This window comes from Nymphaea colorata, chromosome 4 (genome assembly GCF_008831285.2).
Source record: "Nymphaea colorata isolate Beijing-Zhang1983 chromosome 4, ASM883128v2, whole genome shotgun sequence".
Lineage (NCBI taxonomy): Eukaryota > Viridiplantae > Streptophyta > Magnoliopsida > Nymphaeales > Nymphaeaceae > Nymphaea > Nymphaea colorata.
This window is the reverse complement of record NC_045141.1, coordinates 6,261,977-6,282,855: the sequence shown is the minus strand read 5'-3', so window position 1 is coordinate 6,282,855 and position 20,879 is coordinate 6,261,977. Positions and strand designations below refer to the sequence as shown.

The 20,879-nt window shown below is 37.6% G+C and overlaps 1 protein-coding gene and 1 long non-coding RNA gene across 6 annotated transcripts in view; both read left to right on the top strand.

The window, feature by feature from the left end:
* The first annotated feature begins 4,092 nt into the window (after window positions 1–4,092).
* On the top strand, window positions 4,093–4,784 carry LOC126410031 (uncharacterized). Its single transcript, XR_007573266.1, has 2 exons — window positions 4,093–4,237; window positions 4,489–4,784. It is a non-coding gene; the product is annotated as an uncharacterized LOC126410031 (long non-coding RNA).
* A 3,098-nt stretch (window positions 4,785–7,882) lies between these two features.
* The window catches only part of LOC116252636 (guanine nucleotide exchange factor SPIKE 1), a 96,592-nt gene continuing 83,595 nt past the window's right edge, over window positions 7,883–20,879 (top strand). Inside the window, exons 1-10 of one of the 5 annotated variants that reach the window (XM_031627031.2) lie at window positions 7,883–8,090; window positions 8,229–8,289; window positions 9,790–9,916; window positions 11,979–12,055; window positions 12,622–12,784; window positions 12,893–13,023; window positions 14,258–14,373; window positions 14,483–14,538; window positions 15,369–15,466; window positions 15,595–15,732. In XM_031627031.2, the coding sequence (XP_031482891.1) occupies window positions 11,981–12,055; window positions 12,622–12,784; window positions 12,893–13,023; window positions 14,258–14,373; window positions 14,483–14,538; window positions 15,369–15,466; window positions 15,595–15,732 (777 nt within the window). In that variant the 5' untranslated portion in view covers window positions 7,883–8,090; window positions 8,229–8,289; window positions 9,790–9,916; window positions 11,979–11,980. Of the gene's footprint in view, window positions 8,091–8,162; window positions 8,290–9,785; window positions 9,917–11,978; window positions 12,056–12,621; window positions 12,785–12,892; window positions 13,024–14,257; window positions 14,374–14,482; window positions 14,539–15,368; window positions 15,467–15,594; window positions 15,733–20,879 lie in introns of all 5 variants that reach the window. The other 4 variants (XM_031627029.2, XM_050077378.1, XM_031627028.2 and 1 more) reach the window with 4 other exon arrangements.

The following is a 20,879-nucleotide window of genomic DNA, read 5'->3' as shown; positions in this document are numbered from 1 at the left end:
GCTGCTTTGTCAAGGATTAAAATCATCCCATTAGTGTTAAGTTTCTTCAAAGGCAGAAAAATTGATATCCTAAAATAAGTCTTGAGGAGCATAACACAACCAAATGGTACAGTGGTTCACGAAAACATATTATAGGTTTCAAATCCATATGGTTACTAAATGGTGACAAACATTACTCGTGAGTTGAAGACCATAATTAAAAGTTTACCGAGGTCCTAAAGCCATTATTGAATATATATATATATATATATATATATTATGTATATCTTATATATACATTATATATAAAATGTACATAATATATAATATGTGCATATATACTATGTACATGTGTTATACCATATTATATGTACGTTATATGTGTATGTACAAATAAACCAAAGACATTTATTGAGAATTTCTCCAAGTTCTCACCCCCCACTTATTATTTTTCAGGTGATCATGAATATATAGATGGTGATGATGTTGCCACATAGTGTGATAATCTGATGCTGCCCAACCAGTCTATTATGATTTGGATTATAGGATTTAAAAATTTTAAATGACTTTTCTATTCTCTATTTCTTATGAAACATTGCCTTGTTGTTATAATTTGGATTAACATGCAGCATTTGCAGTTTAAAATTAGTTGGTAACTATACCTAATAATGGTTTCAAAAGATGGTTGCTTGAAAGTTTATTCTCACTCACTAAGATTTTAATTTCAAATGATTTTGGATTAAAAAAAATGGCGAATTAGGGTTGTTAAGTTTACGGTTTAGAGTTTTAGGGCTTTCTAGACTTTTAGGGCATAAAGTTAAGGGTTTTAGGGGTCCATGTTGTAACATATAGGGTTTAAAATGATAATGCATGAAATGCATTCATTTTTAATATTATATTCATGTAATTTGATGTGATTTGGTACATAAATCCCCATGCTTGTGTTGTGTAGAGAGGGTAAAATTGTTTCTTTCTATCATGAAAACCGTTATTTTTAGTTGAACATAGGTCCTTGATTATTAGCTTGCAAGTGTTGTGGCTTGGCTTTGTGGTTTATCATAGCATATTTAAGTTTTAGCACGAAATCGATGACTTATTTAGAAAAGAACAAAAATATTTGCATGTTTTTAAAAGCCGAATGATGGAGAGGGTTTTTGAAAAGTAATAAAATTTGGAACTTGGCTCTCTCTCTCTCTCCTTTTTTTTTTTTTTAAAGGAGAGGGTCGGGTAGCGGAACTCTCCCTCTCTCTCTCTTGGTTCTCTTGATGAAGCTCAAAGGATATGGAGAAGTGGCCCTCCTCTTGGTGACGCCCCATTAAGGAGCTCATCCTTGCATAGTGACCCGAATTTCTTCCCTTCCTAATTTCTCTAAGACCTTGAAGCCAAGCTCGATGGAGGAGAGGAAGCCACCCAATGGAAGATTCTTGAGGTAAGTAGCTGCTTCTAAACCCAATATTCAAGAGGACTTATTCCCATCTTAGATACTTTTCTTTTTTGTTTTTCATCATTGGATATCATACAATAGTTAGTTTTCATTTTTTTTTCCCACCACTTAGTCTAGGAATTCTGATTTTTCTTGTGTTTTGTGTTTTTAAGTGCATTTCTGCTGGTCCGAGTTAAGGTTGCATAAACAATTGGTGCATGATGAGATTCTACTGCTTTTCCTTCACATTTTCAGCTAGAATAGCCGAATAGAGTCATGCATCGCTGGTTTTCATTAAGTTCTTCATTTAGTGTAGCAAGACTGGTTGTCTCATGAACGAGGCAAGTTAGGGAGACTCACTGGTGCCCACAAATTAGCCGATTGCGGATGGGGCATTCAGGTTCACTTGATGTTTGCTTAATGTTGTGTATCTGCAGTGTTAATTTATGGAGTTTTAGGGTCTATTAATGCAGATTACATAGTAAGTGTGTAGGTTGTTTCGATTCCTTAATGGACATGGTGTGAAAATTGCAGAATTTGAGTTAACTGGTGGGAATTACTCAGAACAGTTTATTTTGGGCTTAATGTCCAGCTGATTAAGGTTCCTTCTTGTTAGTTTTCTGCACATTATGTATTTAGTATGCCTTAGAACAGTATAGATGAACTGATGAAGTATATAAGTGGATTAATCATGTCGGAAGCATTTTTTTTAGCTATTAGGGATGTATTTTCTTTTAGTCTTGTTAATTTCCATCAGCTATTCTCTTTTAGTTTTCATTTAATTTCCTATAATTAGTAGCATAACATGTTTTAGGTCTTGTAGCAAAGATTAGGTGCTTTAGTTGTCTGCTAAATCTTTATGATCGATTATAAGTTTTAGATTGCATACTAGCTAACTTGAATATAGCTGGTATCTTCATTCACTTTGCATTAGAGTCACTGATTGCTGTAACGAAATTTCTACAGAAATAGTATAGAGTATGCATTGATTTTACTAATGTTGAGGATTTTCAACTTAAAGTGCTTTTGACTCTTTACAATAGTGTAGTTGTTGGTGTAAAAGCATGTCCTTGCAATTTGCTAGACTGCCCAAAAGTGTTAGACAACACTAGTCATGATTAACTATAGGTTCAAGTTTAAATCTTGAATGGTATGATTTGATCATTAGTCTTAGTTAGTTTAAGATAGTGGACTGCTCTTACTTTTTCTCTCAGGTTTTAGCATAGTTGGAGTGCATCTTAACTAGGTAATTTGTATGTTTTACTATAACTCTTGCTGTAGATTTCTAGTTTAGAGGGTTATCTTTCCCTTTGGATTTTTTAAGTAAAAAACTAATTGTTTATTATTTTTTCTGGTTCTAAATATAGTGCATATGTGTTTTACTTTTGTTTTCCCTACATTTTACTATAATTTTTCTCGTAGTTTGATCTATTAGATAGTTATCTACTTGGTTAATGTAGTTTTAACATAAAATTAAGGCTTTAATTTTGATTTATACTTAATTCTAGTGCTTGAATTGCTCATTGTTGCATTTTTGTGTTCTAGGTATAGATTATGCATGTTATGTTTTTTATATGGCAATATTTACTATAATTTCCATTGTAGCTTAGTAGATTACATATGATTTTGTGTTTGAACAAATTTTTTTAGTAAAGATTATTTTTTAATTGTCAGTTATAGCTAGTTTAAGAGTATAGATGGTTCTTTATTTTCTTAAAATTAGTTTTATGCATTAGTTTTTACTTCATTTTTCTATAATTTATAGTGTAGTTTAGTAGGGAAAATAATTACCTTTTGTTAAAAATAGTCTTAGATGAAAATTAGCTGTTAATTAGTAGATATACTTACTTTTCAATTGCAAACTGTTTTTAGAGAGTGAAAATGCATGTTTGCTTGAATGCTTGTGACAGCTACATACACATTATATAAATGTACCTTATATGTGTATGTATACATATAATGTACATATAACAATGTATATAGTATATATGTATGTATCATATAATATGTACATTTTATATATTATGTATATATAAGATATACATATTATATAATATGTGCATATAATTTGGCCACATAATATATAAAATATATTATGATATGCATATAATTTGGACCTATCCTCATGAGCCGAACAAAAATGTACATAATAGTGCAAGCATGTTATAAAGAAAATAGAACTATATTTTTTTTTGGAGGTCAAAAATGAACTTGAGATTAAGCCCCATCTGTATGCAATGTATATATAACACATGTACATAGTATATATGCACATATTATATATTATGTATATTTTATAAATACATAATATATATAATATATTATATATTTTATTATATGTACGTGTTATATATTATGTATATTTTATATATACATTATTGTTAAGTAAAAAAAAAATATAAAAAAAACTTCCAGCAATTTCGAAAACCTAAGAATGGAGCGCATATAATTTGGGCAAATATTTGAAATCTTATTTCCAGAAAATAATGGACATATACACTTCTCGGAATTGCAAAACCAGGTCCTGAAAAGTGAAAACCATGTTTTGAAAATAAAATATTGCAAAGATGGGCCAGGATTTAAAGTTTAAAGTTTATGAATGAACATTTTGAAATTAAATGTAAAACCATGGATCGGATTTGAAATTTCCATTAAAGAGTACAGGACTCGGGTTATGCCTGTTCCGCCGCTTCCTCCTCTCGAGTTCTCTCTCTTCACCCTCCCTCTCCAGTTCCCTTCTTCCACAGAGAGATCCATGGCCAAATCTAGTCATCGCCGGCCACCGACGAGACCTCCGACGACTTGGATCGCGCGAAGTCACTGCAATGACATAGGGTCGCCCCCTCACATGTTTACTTGAAACTTTTACTTTCGTTTCCTTGATTTTTAAGGGTTTGGGTCTTGCCGGAAGTTTAGCAGCCCTCTCCAGCTACTGGCGAACTATAGCGGTGGGCCGGCAGCAACCCAACCTCGATTTACAGATGTGCATTATAATTGCTATTATTATATCACTATTTGTTTATTCTTTTATGCTTGTTTTCCCCTTTTTCTTTTTCTTCTCTAATTTTCCTCCTCTAACTGTGCAGGAAGTTCTATTATTTCATCTTGCAGCACAGAAACGAAGAGGTTTGATGCCTCCATCCCCTGCCGACTCAACAGCAACGAAGCAACAAAAGCCTAGAGACCTTGGTTCTTCGTGCCCCTCTTTTTCATTGTTGTGGATACAAGGATAATGTTCTCTCATGTGTAGTTCTAAACAATGATCACTTATACACGAGTTATCAAATTGAAAGCAAATGCGCGTATAACAAACATCCTATGGAAAGTCAAGTATGTATGTCATAGATGCACAATGTACATCGTAGCTGAAACTTTGTGCCAACATCTTGTTTATGGACAGCAATTATCATGTCAGATCACATGGAAAAGGAGGAAAAAAAAAAAAGTAATGATCATATTTCTGGTATTAGCATATGGAACACGTACATCTCATGTGATGCCGTCATGCGGAAGGTAGATGTAGCCATCAAAAGGTTTAACCATCCATGAAACCAAACATGCAAACTAGATGTGCTGCCATGAGCATGCACAGAGGTATATCATGTGGAGTTGCAACCATTAACACTGGAATTAACAAGGAGACAGTGGTACCTTCTAACTTAAGGTGGCCCTGGATGCATGCAACACAACAAGAATGAAGGAGAACAAGAAAAAAGAAGAATGAACAATTAGAGAAAGACCTTTATGATTTTTTATAAATGTGGGTAATTTGAGGAATTGTTGCAAGGTTTAGAGGAACGGTTGCAACCTTTGGAGAAACATTTTTGGAGAAATAAATTTCATTTGTTATTAAAATTGATATATCAAATTTCTTTTTTTATGTTTTTATTTAAAAAGCATAAAAGCAGAAGGGGTTACACTAAATCTTTGGTCCCTAAAACTTACAACCCTAGAGTCCTCAATCGTCTTTGGTTGATCAATTTCATTTTCGGTCTCAAGGATTTGCTGAGAATAGCTTTTCCTTCTTTTCTCTCAATCTTTCCCTATAAACCCTAAGTCCTTGACTTTGAGGTCTTGGGTCTAATTCATAGAATTTCAGATGCGAATTCTTAACATAGAGTCGAAGTTCTTGATTGGAAGCACGATAGATCATGACAAATCCACTGTTTGTTGCAACCTAGAGGAAAGGAAACTGGCTTACATTCCAAATTTAAGACAAACTAAAGGGAAACAAAGTCTCCAACATTTAGTGACCCATTTGGCCTTAAACTTATGCCTTCACCTCCAATTTCTAGTATCGTTAACGGAATTTCAGTCCATTAAATTTGATTGAGAACTTCCTGCCAAAAACTGCCTCATATTTTTAACAACTTTACACCCAACAAAAAGGATGAGAGATTGTCTCCCCATCGCACCTACATAAGTAACAACCATTTGAAAAAGAAATTCCAAACCTTTGGATTCTATTTCTGACCTGGGTCAGTAACCTTCCCCTCAGTATTAGGAAGAGACATCAACTGGCCCTTGTTATGCAATCCTTCTGTTAGATTTTGTTAAAATGCGGCTCCCGGGGACTTTTACCCCTGATCTCATTATAAATCCATATAGTATTAAGCAAGTGCACCTTGTGCTCTTCCCAACAAAGAACATCTTATGTGCCACAAAGAGTGGAAGAAGATAACACTGAAGACAAACTGAGGATGATAGTTTGAGATCAAGAAAAAACGGCCTATAGTTAAGGACTTGGCTTACCGAGTAGTGGAGTTTACCATGCATTTTCATAAGATCCTCAGAGTTAAGCAAGTGGTAAAGAATAGCCCAACTCAAAATTTGAGTCCGCATCCTTATAGCTAAACCATTACCAACTAGCCAAACAATAAGGTGACTAATGTCACCCCACCCCTGTAAGCACCTCTTTCGCACCCACGAGTAATGTGCTTTCTGTCTAAGGGTCCAGAAGCTATTTGTATTTATGTACTTGAATATCACAAACAAAGCCTATCCAGAATGGGAAATCATGAACTGAATTGCAACTTCAGAGCTCTATTATAAATACCAAATGGCCCAAAATCCAAGACCCCCTTCAGTTATAGATGTATACGCAAGTTCCCATTCCAAGAGGTGAAAACTTCGCAGACCTTCAGAACCACCCCCATAAGAATTCACGAATATTCTCTTCAATTAATTTAACAACAGCTTCGGCAACCTGAAAGCTCTCCACCAGTCCCAGCAAGCTGTTGCAGCGCAAATCTTACCACACATAATCTTCCCGAAAAGGACAAAACTGCACAAACCCATCATGGATCCTGGTTTGCAGTTACAATATAATCTTAGGCGAACTAGATTTTGTAAGTTTTAAGTTTCATTACCATCTAAACATCACTCTTGCTCGTTTCAAGAACAACTACGAACAAAAGTTAATCACCCGATTTATGAATGGGTTATGAAGAAAAATATGACACCGGTTATGAAGATTGAAACTTTGCTTCATTAACTAAAGTTGTTTGCACATGCATAACAAGAAGAATTGGACATGAAAACATTAAATCACATAAATCACATGGACAAAACAAAAGGCTTGACTATTGCATATATTTTTTTGACTACGTCCCTATCATATGAAATCCTTTATGGCAAAGGAAAAAATCTTCCACACGGTATTAGAGAGAGAAAGAGAGAGAGAGAGAGTATATATCTCACCCAAGTAAGAGAAAGAAAAGCCCCCAATCATATCTTAAATCTAAAAATTTTGCAAGGCGGTTAGAATTGCTAATATTTGGTCGGATCTCATAAGGACAAGTTTTAAGCTCTATGGATCACACATGAAATCCAATCATGCAATTACGATATGAAGCTAACAAATGCCCTAAAAGCCAAACTTTTCAAAACCTTGGATGCATTTAGAAAGCTTTTAAGCCCTAAATCTTGAATTCGCAAACCTTAAATTCTAACTACTTGCAAAACTAGACTATGAATACAAAACTATAAACTGATAGTTCCGGATCTTAAATCCGAAACTACATTAAAAAGTGAGTGTTGGGTAAATCCATGCCCCATGTTAAAAACCATGAATTTAAGGTCCGATTGTGGGAGGGGTCTCCAATCTGACCTTAAATTCATGGACATCTAGTATATTTGCAGATCAGATCAAAACCATGAATTTAAGGTCCGATTGTGGGAGGGGTCTCCAATCTGACCTTAAATTCATGGACATCTAGTATATTTGCAGATCAGATCCACGATGAAACAAACAAGCTGATCACGATGAAACAAACAAGCTGATTCACAGTCAAACAAACACAACTTAAAAGCTCAAAATTGTCGCTTTTTTTTTTAATTACAAATTATTTCTGCATAGGAACGAAGAGATATCTGCATTTGGCCCACTTTAATTTCAGGCATTTTGGCCCACTTTAATTTCAGGCATTTTGGCCCTTGGGACTATGGGAGAACGGAATTTATACCCGCCTCGTCTCGTCGACACAAAAAATGCCCAACTTTTGTTCGTGACAGAAAATAAGCTGCCCGTATGGGCGTCCCGTTTTCTCACCACTCCGTTCAGTTCATCGCCTTTCACGCTCTCTCGCCTCTGTCCCTCTGTCCTGTGTCGCCTTTCATCGCCCTCTTTCTGTGCTCAACATCCGCTGGCCACCTGGACCGCCGACGGCCTCCCGCAGCGTTGTGACAGGTGAAATCTCCCTTTCTCATTTCTCTGTTTCCTTTTGCCGACTCTCCCAATCTTCATCTATTGTTTCTCTAGTTCTTGTCGCTGACTCTCACCCTCGATCTCGCGTTCTCTCGTTTTCTCATTGCGGGCCACCTGCAGCCCGAAAGTCCCAGAGGCCACCCGCATCTCTCACCGCTTGAACGCCCCGCGCATCTCTGAGGTTACTCTCTCTTTCTCTCGCTCTTTCTACGTTTTGATACTCTATCGACGTGTCTCACCGACAGCAGCCGCAACCCAAACCCTTTCTTCCAGCCATTCTCATCGCCATCTTTTGAAGCCCTCATTCAATCCCAGTTATTTCCCCCTAATTCAGCACCGTCCCAAACCGAAAAGACCTAAATAAAAAGAAAAACGAAGATACGCTAGTTATTGAGTAGCGGCATTCTGCTGCCATACTTTTCGTGAAGCGTCTCCTTACCATAATTTGTTTTTCCAGTCCATTGAGCGAACATGGAGCACACAAAGTTGAGCCAAAACATGATTTTACGTTATGATAAACTAGGAAACCTTTTCCACACATGCTCTTCATTTCATGGACAATATTTGTGCAATGTTGTATAATTCCTCTCAATAGGTGTACCATAGAAAACAAAGGGTTCATCAGTGTTGAAATGTGGATTCCTTCAACCTAATGTTGGGAGATCTAGTTGCTACATAGCATCCAAAAAATGGTCTCCAATTCCTATTCCAATTAATTGCGAGCCTGGAATAGGAAGAAGGGAGCAAAACACTTCAGCAGAAGACTGATGCATGCTAACCTCATAAAACATGATACATTTATATCGTGGCTTCTATGAAGTGTGAAAATTAATCAATTTTATGCCCTTTGAGGTGCCATAGAGTCTCCAATCTCCATCCAATTGCTTAAGAATGAACACCTAATAATTCACTACGGTCAGATTAGCAGAAGTTGTATCGGAAAAAGTTCTGCCCTCTTTTTAGAGGAAAATTTTTTGCCTATCTTTGTGGAAAAACATGAGCAATCTTTGTGGAAAAACATGAGCAAGTTTATTAGCGATACTAAATTAGGTCGAGGTAAAACCTGAGCAAGTTCACTTTCTCCTGCTAAAAAGATTCAACTTCAAGAAGACTATGGTTTTATGTGCCTATGGCGATCTCATATCTTGTTCCATTTATTTAGTTAGATAGAAATTTTATGAAGATAGTGCCCTTACCATTGTAAGTCGCAGAGGATAGTGCTAAAATAACTTAAAAAAGGCCAAGATATATGGCTGACCATACTATAAACTAGTCCTTAAATGGAAACCCTCAAGTGGAGGGTCCATTTCTAGGGGCGAAGAGCCAAGTTTTCAAACCACAAATACGAACATACATGAAAGGCCAACTGAATATGAAATATTATTCACCATCCTGCATCACCGAAAATCATGTTATGGGAATCCACAAATTCCACCCCAGGAGAAATTAACAAAAAATATATGCTCAATGATTTTAACCTTATGCAAATCGTTAGCAGCCCCATGAATGCACCTGGCTTATTCTCTTCTAGCACATCACCACCATAATGCGCGTAATAATGGGAGTCAAGACTGAGATTCGTTCTTAATCATTTGAAACTGAAAATGATAGAAGCCCAGCCAAATAGAAGGCATTGTGAATACTATAACGCTAAACCTAAACAGTAGATCTCTAAAGATAGGAAAAGGAGAAAAGAAGAGAGGAAGCGAAGAAAGGAATTACCTGGGAAGAGATGGCTTGCCTCGTGCAACCTAGACAGAGAAGCTGCACATGAGATTGGTCTGCTGCCCCTCTTTCAGAGAAAGAAGGTATAGAACTCTCCTCTCTCTCTCTCCTTCTCTCTTTCTCTCTCTTTTGCCCCTTTGTACCTTTGCGAAAGAGGATTCATCAAGATCAAATGGAGAATAGAATAAAATAAATTAGGGAATTTGAAAAAAAGCGCTTGAGGATTTAGTGATAATAAAAGATACACTACATTTTTGTTTCTGTTGTTATTAAGACACATCTGAACTATATTTGTGGAGTTGTGCAGAGGGGTCAATCGATCAGATCCTGGCCATTATCTGTCCGAATTACTTCAAAAATTCTGGATATGACAAAAAAAATGAAAATAAAAAAATAGAAAGTTTATACGGATGTATGTATGTATGGATGTATGCGTAGATATGTGTATGTATGTATATATACATGTATAAAATAATGAAAAAATATTTGTTTTTATTTTGAGAAATTGAAATTGGTGCAAAATTCACTATAAATTTATTTTTTCTTGTTTTATAATATTGTTATGATATAATGAGAATACCACCCATATTTGTGACTACACTTTTAAATTTTAACTACATATTAGCCTCTTGTGAAGTTCAAGTTTCAAATATTCAAGGATCCATAAAATTTGACTAGAAGATGCCTTTTCTGTGAACAATTTCTTAACAACTAGTGGTTCAATGCAAAGGTACCTATTATCTTACTTGTTATATAGCCAAACGCTATGTCACATAGGTATGAGTACGGGTGTGGAGGACTTTTAACAAATTTGGGTACCATGACACAGCCGTACATTAAGCCACTGGATGCCTGAAAATCTCACTGGAAGGGTGATGAAAATCATGGAAAAGGAAAAGACAGCCATTATCATGTACAACTTCATTTTAGGTTCCTCATGAGTAATTTTATTTTTTTATAAATGAATTTGGCAAAAACTAGTTTCCATTATGAAATCTGGTCAAAATCTCGATTTAAGTCAGGTTTTCCTTCAATTTTGGTTGGATAAGACTACATTTCGGCATGAGAAATGGTTTGAAACTGAAAAACACTGAAAGCAGCAGCCGGGTGAAGTCCTGTTAGAGAGTGTAAGCTTTGGTGTCTATGATTTAGATTCTTAGAGTTTTAGCATTTAGTCTTCAAGGTTTGGGGTCTAAAATTTAGGGTTTAAGGCTTGGGTTTGGAGTTTTGTCTTTCTATGGTTTACAGTTTAGATCTCAGGCATTTGAAGTTTAGGATGTGATGTTTGGGGTGCAGGGTTGGTACTTGAGGTTTGGGGTCCTCAGATCAGGGTTCGAGGTTCAGGGCCTGGAATTAGAGCTGAGTATTGAGGGTGTCAGGAGTTATGAAATGGTTCAGGAACTGTTTCAAGGACTTGTTATTTGTTAACAACCATCTTAGTAAAAAAATATGCAATCGATCCAACAAATCACCAAATGATTATTCAAGAGGTGGTTGGTTCCTGTTCAAAATAATTAATCAAAACGGTTCCTCTAAATGCTTCAGATGCTATCTCTCAAATCCATTTTAGGCTTCTCGCAAGATGATCTCAGATGCAATATGCCGCATGGTTTAGAAAATGAATAAACTGGAATGGATGGGTAGCTTGCTAAATGGTACTGTTAATCTAAGTGCAACTTTAAAACTAAGTCGAAGCTCTTGGAAATGGAATGCCGAACTTCTGACGGCTCAAATTTTCTTATTTTATTGTTGCTTGCTATGAATTTCAATGTCTGACTGTGCATGTTCTTGTGACTTGGCATAATTAACATTGCTATGACTTTTCCTTGTTGATGTGGCACTTCTTATATTTGATCTTGTTCTTATTTACGTGCAATCATACTAGTAGATCAGGATGGTAAATAGGGCGGGGTCTGTGTTATAGAGTTGTTCTAGGAACCAGCTTAAGTCATATTTTGCTGGTTTCTGACCATAGTTTCTGTAGACCATCATGTTGACTTGCATACTGTATCTTGCTTCCCCTTTTGAAGTGCTTTTTATTCCTGCCTTTGTATATATACAACATGTAGCATGTGTCTTTTATTGTTTGTTACATTGTTTTCATTAGATGTATCTGAAGCAGCTTCTCTTTATCATGTGTATTAGGGATGGAAGAACTGGCACAACGTTTCAGAAGACTTCCACGTCAACCCCTTACTGCAAATCTCGAGCTGGATCCTTCGGTCTGTCCATTTTTTGGATTTTTGTTTTGTCAGTGATACATATACTGTTACTTTTTGGTCCATCAAAAGAAAATCCAACATGTAACTTTTTGTGCATCCAATCCTTTTTTTTCAATATAGCTGCTATCTCAACATTCTGTGCATTCTGCATTTACTCGGGGCTTACCATTATTCCCTTGCCATTTTCAAGGCATCCAGGTTCTGATTTATATTTTTTACAATATTAGCGCTACCTTTTTGTTGGTGTTCTTTTTATCCTAATAAATAGTGGTAACCTGAACCTAATGACAATTCCTCGAGACTGGGTGAGGTACCTTGATGCCTGTGGATAACAATTAATGGGTGGCTTGTATTAAAGTGTTTTGGTGAATATAGAACTACTTTAAGGCCTTGAATGCACCAAATCCTTGTCATGTTTTTATTTTTCTCTTTTTGGTTTTTATCAAATTCAAAAATAATCCTAATTTCAGTGCCCCCTTAATCATGGATGTGGTCATAATTGCTAGACAATGTGAACTTTGATTTGGCTTTTTAGTGTTGATGTTTGACTTGTTCTCTGTTGTCAGCTTAATGAAAACTTGGAGCAGTGGCCTCATCTCAATGAATTGACTCATTGCTACAAGGCTGACTGGGTCAAAGATAACAGCAAGTATGGGCATTATGAGACTGTTGGGAATACTTCCTTCCAGAATCAGGTTTTTGAAGGTCCTGACACTGATATTGAAACGGGTGATGACTTCTATCATAATCAGTACCAAATGGCCTTTGGTTTTGATGGTTTGATTTTAAAAGATAACTACTGTTCTAGTCATCTAATCTACATCAACGTCATTGCAGAAATGCGTTTGGCTAATGCAAGACATTTCAGGAATGATGATGCAACTGATGATGATATTCCTAGCACTTCAGGGTGGCAGTTGTCAGAAACCAGTTCTTCTGATGCAGCACATACAAGGAATCTCCAGCAGGTATTATTTGGCAGAATCCCTCTCATCTTTGAAGTTCATATTTATTTTTATCTCAATACAAAATTTGGTTCTACTGTAAGCCTCAATTCCTGGGAATAGGATTTTTGGTTTTGAGAAATATGGTTTGGTTATCGGTAAATTTTGTATGTTGTGTAAAGTATACTACAGAGCTTTCATGTCAAATGCTGATATATCATGTGTTTTTGTTAGCTCTGCTAACAATACCCCTTAAAAACTTACGCACACACTAGAAAGCCCAGCCTTTCCACTCAGATGAAAAATCTCTCTGCGATTAGGGTAGACCTGTTAAGCTTAAATACAGCATTCTGTGGTAATTTGGGGCAGGGTTTATTACATTTAGGTTCTCCACCCAACCCGACTCATCTCACTAGATGGTATAACCTATCGTTCCTTAATGACTATGGTCCCTGGACCCTGGCCTTGGGTCCGTCTCTAACAACTTCTTCCCCCTTCAAATTTCACCTTGTCCTCAAGGTGAGAACTCAGGGAACCTATTCTTAATTTCTGTAGCTGGCACCCAAGTTGCTGGTAGATCATCATGCTACTCCATTCTATGAGCCATTCTGTTATTACTTGATTCCCAAGCTTATTCTTGTGGGTGCTCAGTCTCCTATAGGGTTGCACTCCTGTTGATGCATCCAACACCGGTTGCTGCTGCGATCTGAGCTTCTGGAGGTGGCACAGCACAAACTGTTAGCTCAGCTAGTCTCTATGGCTTATAAAGTAGGATAATTCCCTTTTTCTCCTTAATGTTTTTGCTAAGCATTTTAATCAACAAAATTGTATATTTTATATATTATTGTGCCTTTGTACATGTGTGAGAAGGTCTTTTGCGCCTTGAGTACTTATCTTTGTGAACAATTCATTTTTGTGGCTTGTAGAAGTGAATCTTGGCTGATCTTTTACATGCCCATGGTGTGTCTATATGCATGTTGGTCTGTATACTGTACATCTTAGACATGCATATGTGTGAAGTTTCTTGTGGGTGAACTTGAGCAGGGCTAATTTTCTTTTACTGCTGCTATTATTTATATTTTATATTTTCAGTGCTTAGTATTGAACGTACTCCATGGCACTTTAGTTTATACTAATTTAGAACCCTGTAAAATATGATTTCCTTTATGAGGAGGTTCAGCAGGAAAGTTTACAGTAGCACTTTGACTCCTTTGTACTTTTATGACATGGGTTTTTTTCCCCAAACAAATTGCTTCAGCTGCATTTTGGTGCGTCACCTTTACCTGCTTATGAGCCGGTTTTTGACTGGGAGAGTGAGAGATTGGTTATCTTTGGGCAGCGAAATCCAGAGCCCCTTCCATCCTCATGTAGCAGGTTTGGCAACTAGATTTTAACACAATTTTATGAGATGTTTTTTATGTCACATCCTAAGAAGCAGTTAGTTGACTTTTTGCTGTTTCTGAATTTATCTAATGGCTTCCAGTGGATTGAAGATCTCTGTGAAGGTTCTGTCGTTGTCCTTTCAGGCTGGGTTTGTTGGTGAGTGCCATCCTGGTCTTGTTTCTTCATTTTCTTGTCATTTTCTGAGAGACAATCTTATGTGAAAAAGGCATGCACAATCAAGTCATTTCTTTATTGTATGCTTCTATCCAGCAGTTGTATCCATGTCAGCATTGTACGTGGTTACTTGTGAGGGCACTTTTGGGTACCTATGCACATTCCAGACCTGAGTGACCTATCAATAGTATTGTCACATAACTTTTTCTCATTGAAAGGTGTACTATGTTAGGTATATTTTATGTGATTTTGTTTAGTGTTAAAATGAGCAGATCATAACATACAGAAAGCATGATTAGGAAGTCATGTTTTCTTTTTTCTGTCTGTTCTAAACATAGCAAATTTTAGTGAATAAACTAGTCCAAGTGTTGTTGTGTGTACATTCCGCATGGTGGAGTTTTAGAATCATTCTTGTCGTATTGCCTGCATATCAGCCATGTTTTATTCTGCACATTGTGTCAGACCATTGGTTCATTGTGGAAATAATGCTGGGAAATATGTAAGTTAGAAAACATTTTTTGTTTGTCTTGTTTCATTTGAATGCTTAAAATGCTTATTAGTTATTTAACAAATAGGAAAAATAGAAGGCTTTGAAATGCTTATTATGTAGTGCTTAGGTTGTTATTCTTGGTCTGTGTTATACCAGTTTCAACCATTTTTTTTGAGTTTCTTGGAAGGAAAAACTTGAAGGCTTGTACGGTATGGTAGCAAATAACACTTGCATGGACTGTTGCATGTTGACTTGACAAATGTATGTTCAGGCGTTTCATGTTTTCTTACTCAATTCTTCAAAATCTTTCTGAATCTTGCAGAGCCTTTCTATGGCACGATTTGCTTGTACAATAGAGAACGGAGAGAGAAGCTCTCAGAGGATTTCTATTTTAGGATGCTGCCAACAGAAATACAGGATGTATGGATTGCATGAAATTTATATAGGATATTAAATGTTCATTCTCCATCTATCTGATTTATTCCTTTTAGAACATTATTTCCCTACACAATACATTATCACCATATTGCTGCTTTGCTGATATCCAGGGAGCGATGCAATCAGAGCAACGTGGCATTTTTTCCTTGGATTCTCCATCAGCATCTATTTGCCTTCTTATTCAGCTGGAAAAGCCTACAACAGAAGATGGTGGTGTGACACCATCTGTATACTCCCGCAAGGAACCTGTAAGTCCACCCATGAAGCCACTTCATGAATGATTATGTGAAGAGGCTCTTCGTCTGCTATGTCTTTCTTTTGATTTTAGGGTTAGTCAACTCATTAGCCAGTGGAAGCAGGTATTTGACACTAAACAACATGGAGATGCATAGTAAAGTCAAGTGCAAGTCTTTACTTTGGCTAGGCATCTCTTGGCTCATCCATAGCAAGAAAAAAATAATGCGGAGACTCATGCATATGGTAAATACAGCATTGTGCTTATCATTTTCCAGCATGCAATACATTGTACATCATAATACATACTGTGATGATGAGGAAAGCTGAGTGTAAATAAGATACACTGGTCTGACTGTCATTATAGTACAATGTAGGGTGCATCATCTTATGTTTCATTTTCAAGAGAAGCAAAGTATCAAAGCTTTTTTATTCTAAAATTTTATATATCCTATTATAACGATACTGGTTGGATCCAAAATAAGATACAGATCGTAAAAATGACATTTTTTTTTTTACAAAAGCATGTTTAAACACAAAAACCAGAAAATTTCAGAAAAACTCTGAAAAGGGTATATTGCAAAATTATGTTAATTAGAAGATGAGTTACATCAAACATTGAATGTGCAAGAATAAAAATACATACTACTAGCATAAATAAAATCAACTTAAATAGTTAAATTACTCTGAACACTTAAATTGGCATTACATAAATAAGCTTTTGCGTGTGCAACTTGCTTCTTGAAATTTGAACCTAAGTCACATGGCTACTTCAGTAAGGTACATGTACCCGTGTTGCGGTACATGTTAGGCGTAGGCCTAACATGCCTTGCTCATGTCTTTGCATTTTTAGTTTTGTTTCCGCTTCAACACTCACAGGGAGTTCACGGGTCGGGTCACTAGTTAGGTCCAATGTTGTAAAAGGCTTCATTCTATTATCGTGACCTAGTCTCTTCTTAAAAAGAGATTAGGGCACGTCTAGAGCTATTACATAAGGGAGACTTATAAAGTTGTAAAAAGACAAAAGAAGACTCCAACTTTTAAATAATAAAAAAACTACTACACTTAAAATAAACTTTTTGATTTCCACACTCCCCCTCAAGCTGGAGCATAGATATCAACCTTGCTCGGCTTGTCACAACATGTAGAGAAATCACTAATTGGAAGAGCCTTCGTAAACATATCTGCTGCCTGATCTTCAGAAGCTACATGAATCGTAGACACCACCACACCTTCTTGGATAAGACCCGGAACATAATGACAATCCACTTTTATGTGCTTAGTTCTTTCATGAAATACTGGGTTGTTTGCAATATAAGTAGCAGCCTTGTTATCGCAGTACATTTTCATAGGAAGAGGAACATGACTATTCATATTTGTTAGCATAGATTTAACCCACGGCATCTCCGTAGCTGTTTGAGCCATTGCTCTATATTCAGATTCCGCACTGGATTTAAAAACTACATTTTGTTTCTTACTTCTCCATGATATGAGATTGCCCCCAACAAAGATACAGAAGCCAGTGGTGGATTTTACCCTGCATAATCAGCATCACTGTAAGTTACAACTTCTAGAGATTCACCTTTCTTAAAGAAGAGGCCTCTACCCGGGGATGACTTTAGGTATTTCAACACCATCAATGCATCATCCCATTGGACTCTTCTTGGTTCTTCCATAAACTGACTTAATTCCCCAACAGCAAAGCTAATGTCTGGTCTTGTTACAGTAACGTAAAGAAATTTGCCAATGAGAGACCTTACAGTAGCAACAGCAAAGCTAATGTCTGGTCTTTGATTTGGCTTTACTAATTTTAGTTAATTGTTACTTTTTTAAATAAAAAAACTAAACAGACTTGAGGCGCACGCCTCAAACAGGGAGTGCACCATTGATGGAGGCGTACGCCTCATTTAGTAGAGGCGTACGCTTCAGGGACATGTGCTCCTCACACCTCTGTCTCAAAGCGTTTTTTTTCTAAAAAACGCTTTGAGTCGCACTTTTTTTGTGTGAAGCGTACGCTTCTCACAACATTGGTTAGGTCATGTAATAAACCCACCCACTCGCACAAAATATATATATACCATAAAAGGGAATTAAAACTAGGCCTGGGCATCGGGCCGGCCTGATTTGGAAGTGCCATTAAGAAAATGGGCTGGATCTGACCGGCCCGCTACCCGGCCCGTTTATTAACCGGACTGGCCGGGCCGGGTACTGGGCCTCGTCTTCCCAGTCCAAGGCCCGATCTGGCCCGTTTTTAAATTGACAGTCGGGCGGGCCAGGCCCAACCGTTTGGTCCGGATCCAACCTGTGGGGAAACGAAGGAGAAGAAAAAAGAACAAACAGAGAAGGGAGGAGGCGGAAACAAAGAGGAAGAAAGAAGTTGAGGAAGAAGAGGAATTGAAGGGAAGGAGGCGGAAACGAAGAGGAAGAAGAAGTTGAGGAAGAAGAGGAACCGAGGGGAAGGAAGGAGGCGGCGCGGCACAGGTAATTGCTTTCCCTCTTCCTGTTTCTCTTTCTCTCTGAGTCTCTCTTGCCCTCCCTGCTTGGGTCTGCTTCTCCCTCTCACCGTTCTCAGTTACACTCTCTGCTTTCCTCTCACAATTCCAGCCACAGTCCAAGATTATGAAGGAAAGAACAATATGAATATCTCAAATATGTTTCTCTATTTGAATTGATGCCATCTTTCCTTGAAGGTCGATGGCGGCGGACCGAAGGTCAACGATGGCTATGGCGAATCGACGGCGGTGCGGCAACGGTGCCGGTGGCTTAGCTCTTTCTCTTTCGAAAGTCCAAATTAAAATCCTAAGTATCGTTCGAAATTGAAATGTACACAAGTTAACGGGCCGAACGGGTCCCAACGGGCCGATTTATTAACCCGGTCCCGGCCCGTTATGATGTCGGGTTGGGGCGGGCACAACGGGTTAAAACCCGACATGAAAATTTAAGGCCTGTACCCGAGCCTGAACCGGGCCGGGTACTGGGTACCCAGTGGCGACCGGGCCCAGCGCCCAGGCCTAATTAAAACCCTAAGAAATGGGTGAGATTACTATCATAGCTGGTCTTTGTGTTATGTTGCAGCGGAGAAGAAGAGAGTGAGAGAGAGAAGCTGCTGTGAGATTGAACCGAAAGAACCATTATTACGATAACCCTTATCTCTCTTATAAAGGAGATTAGGGTAGAAAAGGGATTTACAAAATAACTCAATGGGAAATAAGGAAAATATTAAAGAGATCTTATAACTCTTTAATATTACAAGGAACCTCTTAAAACATAAAACTTTTCTTGTTCAACACTCCCCCTCAAGCTGGAGCATACATATTAAACATGCTCAGCTTGTCACAACATCTAGAGAAATCACCAATAGGAAGAGCTTTGGTGAAGATATCTGCAGCTTGATCTTCTGAAAGAACATGAACAGTGGCAATGGTTCCTGCTTGAACGAGATCCCGAATGTAATGACAATCCATTTCAATATGTTTAGTTCTTTCATGAAAAACTGGATTGTTTGCAATGTGTATGGCTGCTTGATTGTCACAATACATCTTCATGGGAAGTGTGATTGACACACTTAGGCTGGATAGCATGGATCTAGCCCACGTCATTTCTGCTGCTGTTTGAGCCGTAGCTCTGTATTTGGATTCTGCACTAGATCTTGACACCACACCTTGTTTTTTGCTTCTTCACGATATGAGATTGCCTCCCACAAATACACAAAATCCTGTGGTAGATTTTCTGTCCTCTACTGAGCCAGCATAATCAGCATCACTATAGGCTTCCACTTCCAAAGTCTTGCCTTTTGTGAACAAAAGGCCTTTGCCAGTAGAAGATTTCATATATTTAACCACCATCAAAGCAGCATTCCAATGAACTTTCCTTGGTTTTTCCATAAATTGACTTAGTTTTCCCACTGCAAAACTAATGTCTGGTCTTGTCACGGTAACATAGAGAAGTTTTCCAATAAGGGATCTGTAAGATCTAGAATCCACTAATTCTGTTTGGTCATCATGAAGATGTATACGTGGATTCATAGGTAAATTTGCCGGTTTAGCTCTTAGCATTCCTGTGTCCTGCAATAAATCAAGAACATACTTCCGTTGAGAGAGAACAACACCCTTCCTATTGTGAGCAACTTCTATTCCCAAGAAGTATCGTAGAGGACCTAGATCTTTCGTCACAAAGTGTTTTTGAAGAAACAGCTTTGCATCAGAAATTTCTTGATCAGAATCACCCGTCAGGATAATATCATCAACATAAACCACGAGAACAGTTATACCTCTGGAAGCCTTCTTGATAAACAAGGAATGATCAAGAGGCGATCTCACAAAGCCACACTGTGAGACTACCTCGGAAAACTTGTGAAACCACGCACGAGGTCTCTGTTTGAGTCCGTAAATAGCTTTCTTCAGCTTGCACACTTTTCCACACTCCCTGTCGTTCAAATCCTGGTGGTTGATGCATATAGACAGTCTCATCAAGATCACCATACAAAAAGGCGTTTTTGACATCCAGTTGATACATGTGCCACTCATGGTGGACAGCCACAGAAATAATAAGACGAATGGTTCCCAACCGAGCAACTGGAGAGAAGGTCTCAAAGAAATCCACACCGTAGGTCTGCGTGTAGTCCTTAGCAACCAATCGAGCTTTGTATCGTTCCAAAGAACCATCAGAATTATACTTAACTGTGAATACCCACTTTGAGCCAACAATATCACATCGAGGAGGAGGATCAACAAGTTTCCAAGTGCCCCTCTGCACTAAGGCATCCATCTCATCTTGCATAGCCCGTCTCCATTGGGTGTCTAATAAGGCCTGCTGGTGACACGTAGGAACTGTATGAGCAGCCAAAGCATGAATGAATTGTTGCATATTTTTACCAACCCTATCAGTAGACACAAAATGAGATATAGGATGTAAAGTACATTGTCGTCTGCCTTTGCGAAGAGCAATATGTAAGTCTTGACAAGGATCAGAATGAGTAGGGCTATGCACTTCAGATGTACTTATTTCCTGAGAAACGGTTGGCAAAGGATTATGAGAAGGGTCCTGTCGATGTGTGTAGACCAGCGGTGGATCACGAAACTTGGACACAACAGACGAAGGAGATTCAACAGGGAACGACTCCAAAGGAATAGGAGGAATAGGTAGTGGGTCTGGAGAGCGT